The sequence below is a fragment of the Xiphias gladius genome, chromosome 8, assembly GCF_016859285.1.
Source record: "Xiphias gladius isolate SHS-SW01 ecotype Sanya breed wild chromosome 8, ASM1685928v1, whole genome shotgun sequence".
Lineage (NCBI taxonomy): Eukaryota > Metazoa > Chordata > Actinopteri > Istiophoriformes > Xiphiidae > Xiphias > Xiphias gladius.
Genome location: NC_053407.1, coordinates 5,638,874 through 5,652,332, shown reverse-complemented (window position 1 = coordinate 5,652,332; position 13,459 = coordinate 5,638,874). Strand labels below are relative to the sequence as shown.

The following is a 13,459-nucleotide window of genomic DNA, read 5'->3' as shown; positions in this document are numbered from 1 at the left end:
TTCATGGTAATGAATGAACATGTCACCCAGTGCAATGATGTGGGTCAATGTGCTTTTGATATTTTTTGGACAAAAATGGAGCTCTATGGCACAGACAAATAAGATACTGTATATCAAGCTTTAGATACATAAACAATAAATAGTAGGATCAATTCATTGTTGGTTTTGGACTTTTTATGGGATTTGTTCACAAAAAGAAAAATATCACCAGATTTATCCTTTTATATATTTTTGATCTCCATTTGTTTTCTCCCTGCAGAGGAGTCAGTGAGCAGCCTGCCAGCTTGGGATCTCCCCACTGTCCCTGATTCACTCCTGTCCACAGTGGGCGACCATGATTTCACACTTCCTGCCAATGTCACCAGCCCTTTCTCCACCCACCAGTGGAACACCACCATGCCTGTGCGCACCAGTAACACCTCACAGCACAACATCACCATAAAGACATCTCTATCACCCACCACCACGTCAAATTTACCGTTGTCCACCACGGCAAGAGCACAATCACAACCAGAATCCACCAAGGCTTCAAACACCACAAGCCAGGACACTGTGACCAGCGACAGCCTTCAGCTGACAATAGTAACCATGACGACGCCCTCAACAACAAATCTTACTGTAATTCCCGATGATTTGACATCGCAGGCAGCGACCACTGTGAGTGCTGTAACATTACACCCAAATATAACTGCTGCTACAACCAAACAGGAAACGACAAGGCTCAAACTGAGTACAGTGGCTACTACTCAGCCTACAACAACAACTACAACCACACCTGCCCCTACTACCACCACCACTGTACCCTCAACTACCACCACTACTCCTCCAAATACTACTACTAGTACTACTACTGCTATTACTACTACTACTACACCTGCTACTACTACTGCTGCCACCACTACTACTACTACTACAACTGCAACTAAAACAACAAAGGTACCTGTCACCACTGTGTTCATCTCGGGCCACACTACACCACTTCCTACCCCCACCACAGGACCTCCGTCCAGTACCACTGCAGAGGAAAGCCCCCTACCATGCAACATTACTGAGAAGTACTGGGTCAGAACAGGTATGAGACTAATGTCCCATTATTGGGATTATTGTGAGCAATGATAATAAATTGATGACGTATTTCTCAAAAATTGTTGAAGTTTGAATAATTTTAGATGTTTGGGAGACAAAGAACAGAAGGTGAACAGATTAGGATGAAAGGCTAAGACATCAGGTCATTCTTGTAAAAGAAACTTTACTGTTACTTCAGGTGTTGCATGTCCCTTATCAAATTACCTACAACATACTCAAGGCAGGCTGTAGTCATTCTTGTGGGAAAAACAATTACAAAGTAATGACGAATACACATGAAATACCATTTCAGAAGCTTAGGCAAAATGTACCTTCTGTGACCAAGCTGTAATTACATGCACAAAAAAATTAATTAAAACTTGCACAAAAGCAAGGACAGATTTTCCTCGAGTGTAAACAGTTAGATTAATAAGGAGCTGGAGACTGAAGCCTTTGATTGCATTAACCAGAGATGGTGTCCTATTACTAATGTGTGGGATTCAGATTTCCACAGGCACCAAGGACACGTTTAAGCAAAGGCCAAGCTCTTGTGACCACAGATGCATCTTACTGAAGTAAATATCTTTGGGGCTATGGGGCATCACTAAGATGTGGCACTACTTTTTTTTATGCTATAGGTGTTCTCAAAGTGAGTTGAAACCCATGGTACAAACAGAAACAGTTATCAGTTGTCACAGAATACTAACAAGCCACCAAGCTTTAGTTTTAATATGTCCTTCACAGTTTTGTCCATTGAGCTGCGCAGGAACCGCCTGGACCTAATCCTTAAACAGAATCTCTCTAAAGGACTGACCCACGCCTTGCAGAGAGCCTTGAATGACTCCACTGCCTTCGCACAGGTCAGTCTGTTTTACAAGTTCAGTTATACTAACCACAGGTCAGTGGCTAATAAACGCAGTTTACTGGCTTGTAACCACAGCTCCATGATCAGCAAACAGGTTAGTAGCTAATAAAGACAGGGCAGAAGTAACACATTACAGGTCAGCGGGTAATAAACAGATTTGTAGTAGGTTTATGTCAGCAGCTAATAAGCACATTGCAGTTGCTAGCAAACACAGGTCAGTGGCCAGGTGCATGGAGGAAATTTATCAGGATTTCATAGCTAGGTCAGTGGATAGTAAAGTAGCTACCCCACATAGGTCAAATTAATTTTGTATGTAAGCAGAAAGTTGCAAGTATCCAGTAAACACAGGTTGCATTTTAGTACCCACAGCTAAGTGGCTAGTGAACGCAGTGTAGTGGCTCACAGGGAATTCATTGCATTTTGTGTTTGAGCACAAGGTTGCGTCATCAGTAGTAGATACACTCAACTTTCTTATAGTATACCCATTGTACTTTTGTGTCTAGTATACTCATCGGTGTACATGCTTTAAATGTAAATTATTTGTAAAAGTGCTTTTCTATCTGATGCTAATGAGATAAAACTAATCTTTACATTTTAATTTTGCCACAGTGTTGGCTCTTCATGTGTGCTAAGGTAATCGTATTCCTGAGAGTGCCATCACTTTACAGTATTCTACAGTGTTCATAATTTTCTACTCCTGCTCATTCACCTCACAATGACTCATCTGAATGGTGCTAGAGACAAATAAAGAGAGGTGACAAAAGCAGACAGTATTCAAGTCTGAATAGAAAATACCTGTTGAACAGTAAGGCAGTATTTGCTTAGAGAGGTTATAACACACACACACTCATACTCTATCTCTCTCTCTCACATACACACTCACGCATGGTAATAGCAAATAAATCTAGAATCAATGATGGATTTTTTCCTGCCTCACAGCAGTGCAGTCAAGTGATCTTTCTGTTCTACTGCTCTTTTCTTTTTTGGCCTTTTTTTTCAGTTGTCCAACCTCTCATGTCTTTTTCAACCGGGTCTATTTCGTAATTTTCTGTGTCTATTCTCTCTCTCAAACAGTAACTCTCTTGCCCTCTTCCTTCATATTTCTCAATATTTACATTTCTTTTATCGCTCCCTTCCTCTATCTCCCCTATCTCATTGCTCCCTCGGTTTAAGTCGATTGATGTTCTGCCAACCTTTCTGTCTTCCCTGTCTGTTGGTCTGCCTGTCGTGCCTGCCTCTCTGTCTGTCCACCTGCCTTGCTTCATCTCACTGTCTCTCTGTCTTCTGTCTTTATCTGCCTGCTTTTTCTATTTTTATCCAGTTGTTTGTGAGCCTGCACTGGGAGTGACTTAGTGTCTCTAAGCTCCAGTCCACTTTCATTTACCCCCTGCCTCACACAGACACAGATACACACGCACTCACACACACACACACACACACACACACACACACACACACACACACACACACACACACACACACACACACACACACACACACACACACACTCCTCAATTCTCATCCTACCCATCAGATATTGTAGACTATTATTTGGCAATCTGGATCAGTCTGTTTAGAGACAGCAGAGACAACAACAAGGTATAAAAATAGCCAGATGCTTTAAAAGCCATTATATGTAGGCAGTGTTTTGAGGCATTGTTGATGGGCAAATATTGGCCTCAGGGTAAGGGATTGTCAAACAGCATGAAATTAGTGGGCAGCTGTATTTAATGTGTTGCATTTTTGTACAATGTAGTTAACCATCATTGCTTGGAAAATTGGCCAGTTTTACAGCTTTCAAATGTTGGTATGGAGAAAGAATTGACATTACAGGGCAAGGCTGGGTCTGGTTGGCTTTATTTGATATAACACTCTTGTTCAAGTTTCCAAAGCAGAAGTGAAATAAAAACAACCCAGCAGCTTCTCCAGGGTGCAAACTGGTTAACACATTATTTTTTAGCTTAAGTGGTATATAAACAATTAATCAATGGTTTGTAACATGCACACATTATAGTGTAGCTGCAAATAGATATAAGGATATTTGTAAGTGTTCATAATGTATTTGTAAACAATTTCACATTATAAAGCATCTGTTGTTAATTGCTTTATAACAGTATATTTGTAATGTTATATATTCAATATCTTTAATATATATTTAACATTTAATTTATTATTTATTCTCATATGTCCTGATATATAATATAATATATAATATATATAATCATATATCCTTCTTAGCTTTGAATACATTTATAACAGTTTAAATCTGTATTTTTATTTAAAAAGAAAAAACATCTTAACTAATAAAGTTTGTACATGTGCTTAATTGCTAATAAATGTGTTCGTATGATATGATTTCATATGACTGGTGATAATCATAACTCTATTGAACTGTTTTACATTGGAAAACAAAATATCTTTAATGATTGGAGGATTGTATCACAGCATTGTGTTAATTTTCAAGAAAATACGAAATCAATCATTTCATTTTCTAGAGGCTATTGGTGTAGGAGGACATGACATAAAATCCCTTACAGTCAGGACATAAAACATGCAGCACATAAAGAAATCTAAAGGAAATTGTTAAAATTTAATTCCTCACTCATTACATTTGCGTTATGACTTAACATGAAAGATCAGAAATCTCTCCTTTTATTTTCTAATGAAATGCAAAACCCAAAAATGGGTTGTTGGAATGAAAGAATATGTCGCTAAGTATAATTAAAAACTAAAGATCTGCTTGAAAAATTGGGGCTAACGCTTTGGCAAGTGCTTGCAACAGAAAAAGGTTAAATAAAGATGGCAGGTAGGTAAATTTAGAAAAACAGTGAGTTTTGTTTAATAGTTGTTGGTACAAAGACAAGAGCGCAGAGGAGGGGGAGAGGTAATGAGATACATTTTCACCAAGAGGGATGTGGTTTTTTTAAGAAAAAAACTAGCCATGGGCAGCGAGCTAAAACTTACAGAGGAGAAGATAGGAGAGGAGAGAAAGGATGAGGAAAGAGGAAAGAGTCATAGTAACAAAAGCCACATATTTTCAGAGTGGTTGAAGCTAGAGGTTAGAGAAAGGTGGGCGGTTTATAGTTCCAGAAATACAAGCCTTGACTCACTACTGATTGTTTTCTGTATGTGTTTATCCAGGGCACAGTTAGTCAGATTTATGACTGTTGAAGACTCAAAATGAAATATGCCCTCGAGGCAGATTTGTTTTTGTTTTTTTTTTAAAAAGAGAAAAGAACAACATGTAAGAGAAAAGGATGCTTTATACTTTGTCTGCCTTACAGTCTTCAGAGCTTGTTTCACCTGGTAGCTCTGATTCCTTCTTTGATACTATTTGTATGGTTCTTTGCAGAGTAGAGTATGTACTTTGAAATAAGGACACAAATGATCTAAATATACTAGCAACACCATGTTTTTAGGATATATGGCCTTATAGCCTTTATTGGAATACAGATGTAAATGTAGTTTAAAAAAAAGGCTACAACCTTAAATTTTCCTTTCTTTGTCCCTCTGTCACAGGTGGAACGTGATGACTGCAGCCCCCACAACGTGACGTTGGGTTATTACGTGACCAGTGGCAAAACTGTCTACATTTCCTCCTTGGTGGTTGAGGCGCTAAATGTTTACGGTTTTGACAAGCTGCTCTCGGACATCAGGCAGCACACCCCATTGGTTAAGGCAGTTCTGGTTCCTGTGACAACCTGGGTGCCCACTCCGAGCATTCACCTGCAGCTCAAAACAGGTGATAAAACTTGATGGAAAATGAGATAAGATAAACCAATCTTTTACATAAGCAAATTTGACCAAAAAGCTTGATAATGGTCTGATGATGTTCATACTGGAGTGTGAAGGTTAAATAGCAGAGGTTAGAGATATACAGAGAGCAGTAGGAAGAGAATATGAGAAGAGGGTGAGCAAAGAGATAGAAAATGCAATAAGAGTACTGGGAGACAGAAGGGGAGACTAGAGCAGAGACAAAATTAGAAAATTCTGATTAAATATCTGCTCTCCTTTACTCTTCTCTGATACCCTAAATCCCATACAAACTCCCATGATTGCAGAGCAGAAAGAAATTGGTCCATTCATTTAGTCAGCCTCTTAAACCTCTTAAAAATACACATACACACACACACACACACACACACACACACACACACACACACACACACACACACACACACACACACACACACACACACACACACACACACACGCAATTTACAAATTGTTATGCATGTAACAATAGATGCATATGCAGATTGCCAGACAGAATTTGTTAAATTTGGATGTGGTGTTATGTAATGTATCAAAGCCACAATGTGTAGTTTTTTCACATGATTTTATGTTTTTATATTATAAAAACGGTCAAATGATGACATGTAATATGAAAGGGTAGAGACAAACCGACAAAGAATTATCACACAGCTCTGCTGTTCCCTTCAGCTCTTCAGAGTGTTTTAGTGTTTTTAAGTTCATTGTTTTGGTTTTATCACCTGCAACTTTAATGCTATTTCATTTTCAATGTTCTTATCTGTCTCGTTTCCAACACCCTGGGGAAGTTTTTGTGGAACAACTCTGATAGTCCCACTGTAAATTACCAGCCCAGCACCAAACAGCACCAAGTTAGAAGTTAGCTGGTGAACACCGTGCAGTATTTAGCATTCAACACAGATATTTTTCTCAAGGGTTTGTGGAGACCAAAACAGAGCGATAAGGAGGGTGAATATTGGACTTACAATCAAACAAAATTAGACCTACATGCCCTCTAGATGTGTGATTAGGCAACTGTTTTCCAACATGTTCACCATATCACTTTCAAAAGCTACAATATGTCAAACAGGTGTGTGATGTTCAGTTTGTTGTGAAATTCTGCCTCCCACTCACCAAACATAACTGATTAGTACTTACAACTACAATGATCAATATAAATATTTACCTCATTTATGCTTATAAAAACTGTGTGTTATAAAATGTATTCGGGAATACCCATTAGGTGAATATGAATTAAATTTTTGGGAGACAGGGTTCTTGTGAATACTCCTGATTGGTTGAAACGCAACAGGACTAAAGTAAAAAAAGCTATTAGGAGTATCTACAGTAGTATACAATCTTGTATTTGCAACTTGTTTTGTTACCACCAAGTGGCCAAAAAAGAAATTAATACTGATAACACATTTTTGTTATGCAGTCTTGTATTTTGGATCCATGTAAGGGGGCATTTTTTAAATATTACCACACACTACCCCTGGCTGGTCTCATAGCTGGAAATTTTCAAATCCTACACACAGTGGCTATAATAATCACAAACAATCATGAAAATCAATCAATCTAAGTCAGTGGAAAAGACATATATGGGTGCTATGTCATCAGCGTTTTAATACCAATTGGACTATGATACATGGCCACATGACACATTTTGTTGCTTATAGAATGATTTATACTGCAGTAAAGACTCTTCCCATGTTAGTGTGTAACTGTGTATGAAGAAGGCACTTCATAACAAAGTGGAACAAAAATCCACTTCTGTCTTGTTCAGTACATATACCATAAATACACAGTATATACCAATTTACCATCCACAGCACAATTTGCATAATATTACCAGCCGGGTGAACAGTGTTTGTGCCTGCAATGTGTTGCAGACTAAGAGACCATTGAAGGCAGAAAAAAGACTAGTCTTTTTTGCCTTTTTTTGGGGATGAGCACCACGGCATTTTGAATTTAGGTCAGATTATTGTTCCTCCTCTCCTATCCCAGTCCTTTTAGCGTTTTTTTAAAAAAAAACAGACAAAGACATAGTCTCAGGAGAGAATGGATGGCAACTGCAGTAAATGGACTGAGACCACATTAATAACATTCTCTATAATCTACTGATGGACTTTTTACCCTGTTCCACCCGGTGTGGAGCTGTGTGATGCTGAAAGACAACTCTTTTTAGTTGTTCTCATTCTAGATAGTGGCAGTAATCCTCTTTCTCTGTCTGCTTAGGTTTATCGGTCACACAGACGACATCTATCTAGAGTGCTTCTTTCTTTAATGCTTAAAACCCAGCCCCAGATATAGATTCCAGATACACCTTGATGAAGTAGATTGTTATAGAGTTTCTAAATAATTTCTCTTCCTCCAGCTCTATCCCACTGCTTCAGTTTGTAGTTCTGACATCAGATATGTGTTGTTGGTGCTGCAGATACTTCATATTAAAATGTAAAAAATAATAATAACTAAAGTACTTCACTGGCATTGATGGAACTTGTGGAGGAAATACCAATAGAAATCAATAGAAAATAACAAATATACAGTGAAGATATTACTTGAGGTCAAAAAGCATTTGTTACTATTGACCATGATTACTACTGGAAAAATTAGAAATATATGACATTGGAGAGATCGCACACTCCTGATTAAGTAGCTACCTGAAAAAAATGTTATCATATGAAATGTATCTAAACATAAGGTATGTTCAGATAAACACATAATGTATTTTTAGATGAATACAAGTAATTCAAAAGTTTTCAAATTAATACTGGGATTCCTAAAGGCTTAGTTTTAGGCCCATTATTGTTTAATTTGTACATGATTTATTTATGTAAGATTTTCAGGTATTAAAATTTAAATTTGCTGATGACACATTTATTTTGTTGTGGTTGGAACTTTTGGATACTATGGAAAAAGAATTGAGACTTCTACATTTGATTAATAATATTTCAAAATTTAAGTAAGTAAATTAATCATGTTTGGTAGTTGTGTAACAAGTTTACAAAACAAGCTTATAAGTAAGGATGAATTTGAAAAAGTGTCTGAAATCAAACTTTGATGGTGATAATAGATAAATATTTGTGCTGGAAACCATATGTATATTATGTCAAAGCAAAAATGTCAGACTTTCCTAAATCAAACTCCATTATACACTCTATATTGCTCACATATATTTACCTGTATAACTTACTGTTTGGAAGTGTTAGAAATTGAATATATATGCTTCAAATGAATGCTTAAAGAACTGTTAACAAGACCACTAATGACGAATCCCTCCGCTCCGCCCACCCCGCAGTGTTGAGGTTCGTCGGCCCAACAGACAACATCTACTCCTGCAGTTTTGTCCAGATGTTGGAGCAGAGGCTTGAGAATGCCTTCGATGAAGCTCAGGACAAAGTGCTGGAGACCTACAACAGGCTCACTGTGGAGGTACTGAATGGTTTTATGGCAGGCTATTCTTATCACAACATGCAGGTAGCCATGTATGTCATTTTTGCACATAGCATGCCAATCAGACTAACATGAGTAATAAAGTTCTTGGTAAAATTCTAGACACTAACAGAAATGAAACTTTTTAAATGCCTGCTACATTGTGGCTACACCGTTGCTGCTCTTCCACCATGCAAGCGCTTTACTGCAAATTAACACATAAAACACAAAAAATGCTATGTAGTTTATCAATCTAAGGTAAAAAAAGTCAGAAAACTCCTCCGTCATCCAAGTCATGGTTATCCAAGAAGAATTGAACTGAGGACAACTGGACTTGTATATCTTGAGGACATTTCACCTCTCATCCAAGATGCTTCTTCAGTTCTGACTAACTGGTGGAGAGTCCCAGGTATTTACCCTCTGTTGGGGTCATTATCAAGACTATTGATGCCACTTGGTTCATTAGTGCTCCCTGCTGTTGTAACAAAAGTCGTTAGGGTAGTAGGAGTAACCAGAGGCCAAGTATGTAGGACAGTCGCTGGAGTTTGAATGGTTGCTAAATATCCTGGGAACGGATGAAGGACAGCATTGTAGGTGGTGGATAAGTGGTATCGTAGACCTCCTCCTTTTTTGAGAAGTGGTTTTTCACCTTGAATGTAGATAGCCTCCTTCACCCCTTTTTCAAACCAAATGTCCTCCTTACTCAAGATATGTATACGTTTGTCTTCGAAGGAGTGTCCCTTATCCTTCAGGTGTGCGTAAACTGCTGAGTATTGACCTGAGGAGTTTGCCCTCCTGTGTTGAGCCATGTCTTTGTTGAAGGGTTGTTTAGTTTCACTTATTTATAAGTCTGTGCATTCCTCACCGCATTGGGCTGCATTACAATAGATTGCTTTTCTTGTGTTTGTGTGTTCTTTCAGATGGACCAATTTCAATATGAGTGTGTGGCTGAGTTTTAAAAACACAGGGATGTGGTGCTTTTTGAAGATCTCCCTGATTGTCTTAGATACTCCAGACACGTATGGGATTACAGTGTTTTTGCGTTTATTCTTTTTTTCTTCACCACCCACAGTGTTGGTGTTCTTCCTGGATCTTGTGGCTGTTTTCATTAAGGTGAAAGTCACAAAGGTCAGAAAATTTAGCAATTTCAGTTATTTCATTTCTCTTTCCTCCTTTTGCTCTCTGCTTCTTTCCCTCATTCTTGTTTTCTATTTCTTTCTCTCTGGCTGTCAAGGCACTCTTATAACTGCAGGATATACAGTACATGCACACACCATCATGACCCTGTATTAGTTCTTAGCAAGCAGAAGCAGATATAGGGTCCATTCATAATTCATCCTCTGAAATATTAATGCTGTTGGAGGAATGTGATGGGAATTCCTCGTATCTTGTATCATCATCCACTTTACTATGGTGACTCAGTCACATTATTTTCAGAGCACCACGCAGGTCTTATTATAGAATGAAAAAATATTGTTCATTCAGAGTGTCATGTTGTGTTTGGAGCTCTTTTATGCATTCTTTATGGGCATCTTAGACATTTGGTATGATACCATTAGAAATTTCTTTATGAATGTATGAATTTTACATGTGCCCACTGCTTCCAGTTTGTGTGTTTTATATAAATAAAGAATTGAACAATCATTCCAATATTGTACCTATGGGGCAAATAGGGACTTATTTGATTGGTTTATTGAAATAAAATTTTTGAAATCTTATTGTGTGTTTATCCTCAGATCCAGAGTGTGTCCCAGGAGCCGGGCTTTCCATCAGTCGCTCTGGTGTATGTGGTGAAGAATCAGGATGTGATTCTTAACGGGACAATCTCTAGTGGTCTCCTCAACCAGCTGACTGCTGAGCTGGTGGGCTACTTCCTGTTCTACCCACCCCTGGTCATTGCTGAGCGTAAGTAAACCCAGAATGCAGCTAAAACTCCTAAGGGACAGCTCTGGTGATGACACATAGATCTAATTAATGATCAGTATATTTGAGTTTGATGTCAGCTTCATGGTTAATCAGCTGCCTTCAACTCATCTGTGCAGTCATTCTTTAGCTAGTATGGCTAACAAATTAATTTTAATTAGAGGTACACTGTGGAGTTTTCTTTTACACAAACTAAAGTTAAGTTTGCATTCAGTGTTTCTTATGAAGATGCATTATGTGTTTCCTAGATGTCTAGAAAAAGTGTTAAATGTATTTCCTTCCTCATAAAACATTTGCAAAGCTGATTTTTTAATATTTTTGCAATATTTTTGCATTGTTTACATCCATGTTTGCTAGCTTACTTTGTTTTTTTTCCTTAGTTATGTACCTTTGTTGGTGCATTACAAAGTTTCTTTTTCATGTTACTGCAAGCAAATATTTGTCAGTGGAATGGTATGAAACCATCAGCAGGAATGTGTATCATGTCACCCAGCTCGTGTGCTACCAGCACCAAAAACAAAATTCCATTCACCTCCACTGTGTTGGAGTGTAGGCTGAAATCAGACAGTATCTTAAAACCTGGACAAATAAAACCAACACTAAATCCATGGCTAGATACTACTAGATCTAATTGGGAAATGTTTTTTGTTATTTGGGTGAATTTACCCTTTAATATGTTGACTTCCACTTCATTTGATAGCAAGTCAGTAAGGTTGATACCACTAATCATACATTCATAGTACTTTCTGTACTATGAATGTACAGGTCTGATGTACAAGTCTGATGCTCACAGTGCTTACCGTACAATGAAAAGTAACATGTATTCATATGCAAAGTGAGGTCATCTGGCAACTTGTCTGGATATGTTGAGCAGCCAGCAGCTACATGAGTCAGTTCAATTGCTTGTGGACATTTCATCCCATGCTCATTGCTCATTTCTGAGCAATCAGAACAACAAAGAGTTGCTTTGGCGTTATGGTTAAACATAAAGACTTGGCTAGCATTGTCTAAACCACAATTAGTGACTAGCCAACAAATTACAGTTCAGTCAGGGTGCTCAATACTCATTCACTTGATGTATCTCCAAGCCATCTTTATCAGAGGCACTGGTGGACAATTATGATGAATTTGTAATCATATACAGAGGGCTGTAACTGAAAATGAATGGGCAGTTTATCTATGGATGAGGAAAGTGGCTCTGACAGATTAAATGTTTAACATAAATATACAGTTTGAAATGTTTAGCTAAATGCTGCAGTAACACATCAACTTTTTGATTGGATGCACCATGCCAGAGCTTATTTCCACAACAATGTCAAAAACAACGTGTGTGGCTGTCATTTTATGAGTTTCATCTGAACTGCCATTTAAGAGCATACACTGCAAAACAGGATTGGTGATGACATTCTATTGACTTGACATATTGTCCTAATGGGTGTTATTTTAGCTCACTCTGACAAAATGGAAAGATTTTCTCTCCATTACAGTCTGTGTTCATTTATGGTTCAGAGTGGGACCTTTTGGACCTAGAAATCTTTGTTAGAATTTTCATTATCTCTCTAACTTGTATTAACACATTTTTTCTTCCTTTGTTACTTCATTTTTGCACCGTTTGCATTATATTTCTCCAAGGTAAACACCACATTAATAGATTTGGACATGCTGACATACGTCTTGCATCAAAATATTGTTCCAGCGAAACATCCTAATCCACTAATGTGTCAGAAAACGTGTGAGGGAGGAATGTTTTTTCATAACTAGCTTTAGTGTTACCCTCAAGCTGTGAAGGTTGACTTAAAAATGTAAGGAAGGATAGTGATAGTGCCCACAACCATGTTTCATGTGTTTTTGTGAGTTTTTCAGCAGCAGAAAGGGAATATTGTACTGCGCTGAGCTTGAATCCTAAAAAAAAGAGTTTTATTTCAGTCTTGAAAGGCTAACCAGACAGATGTTGGAGGTAGGACGGAGAACTACAAGCAGTGAAGGATTTCAATATTTACACAAGAGGAACAAAAATATTTGCAGCTTAAAGGGGGGACTGAAAATGACATAACCAAGCCCATTGGCCCTTGGATCGAGTCTCCAAAGGGATGAGTCCACTGCTGCTTGTTTTCTGCCCACAGAACTGGACATTAGTAAGAGTCCAGTTTCTTCATGCTAACTTTATAGTCATTACATAACAGTTGTTTTCCTGCTCATTCTGTTTAGCAGTGTGCCACTGGTCTGAGACAGACTCAGGTAGCATATGTGGGGTGCCTTCAGCGAACTGACTATTGAGAACCCCTGAGCCCACGACAGGGCAAATCATGATTCATGGCTTAGTGTGTTATTGACCTGCTTCTCAAAGAGGGTACTCAATATTTTGTAAGTAAAGAAGGATGTCTGACTATAATATTACATAGGAGAAACCTCATATTTCAG

General features: G+C 38.0%; 1 protein-coding gene across 1 annotated transcript in view; it reads left to right on the top strand.

Moving 5' to 3' along the window:
* Nucleotides 1-13,459, top strand: part of kiaa1549la (KIAA1549-like a) — a 59,231-nt gene that overhangs the window by 4,492 nt on the left and 41,280 nt on the right. Inside the window, exons 3-7 of the mRNA XM_040132194.1 lie at nt 260-1,072; nt 1,810-1,925; nt 5,450-5,672; nt 8,982-9,160; nt 10,873-11,020. Of these exons, the coding sequence (XP_039988128.1) occupies nt 260-1,072; nt 1,810-1,925; nt 5,450-5,672; nt 8,982-9,160; nt 10,873-11,020 (1,479 nt within the window). The remainder of the gene's footprint in view (nt 1-259; nt 1,073-1,809; nt 1,926-5,449; nt 5,673-8,981; nt 9,161-10,872; nt 11,021-13,459) is intronic.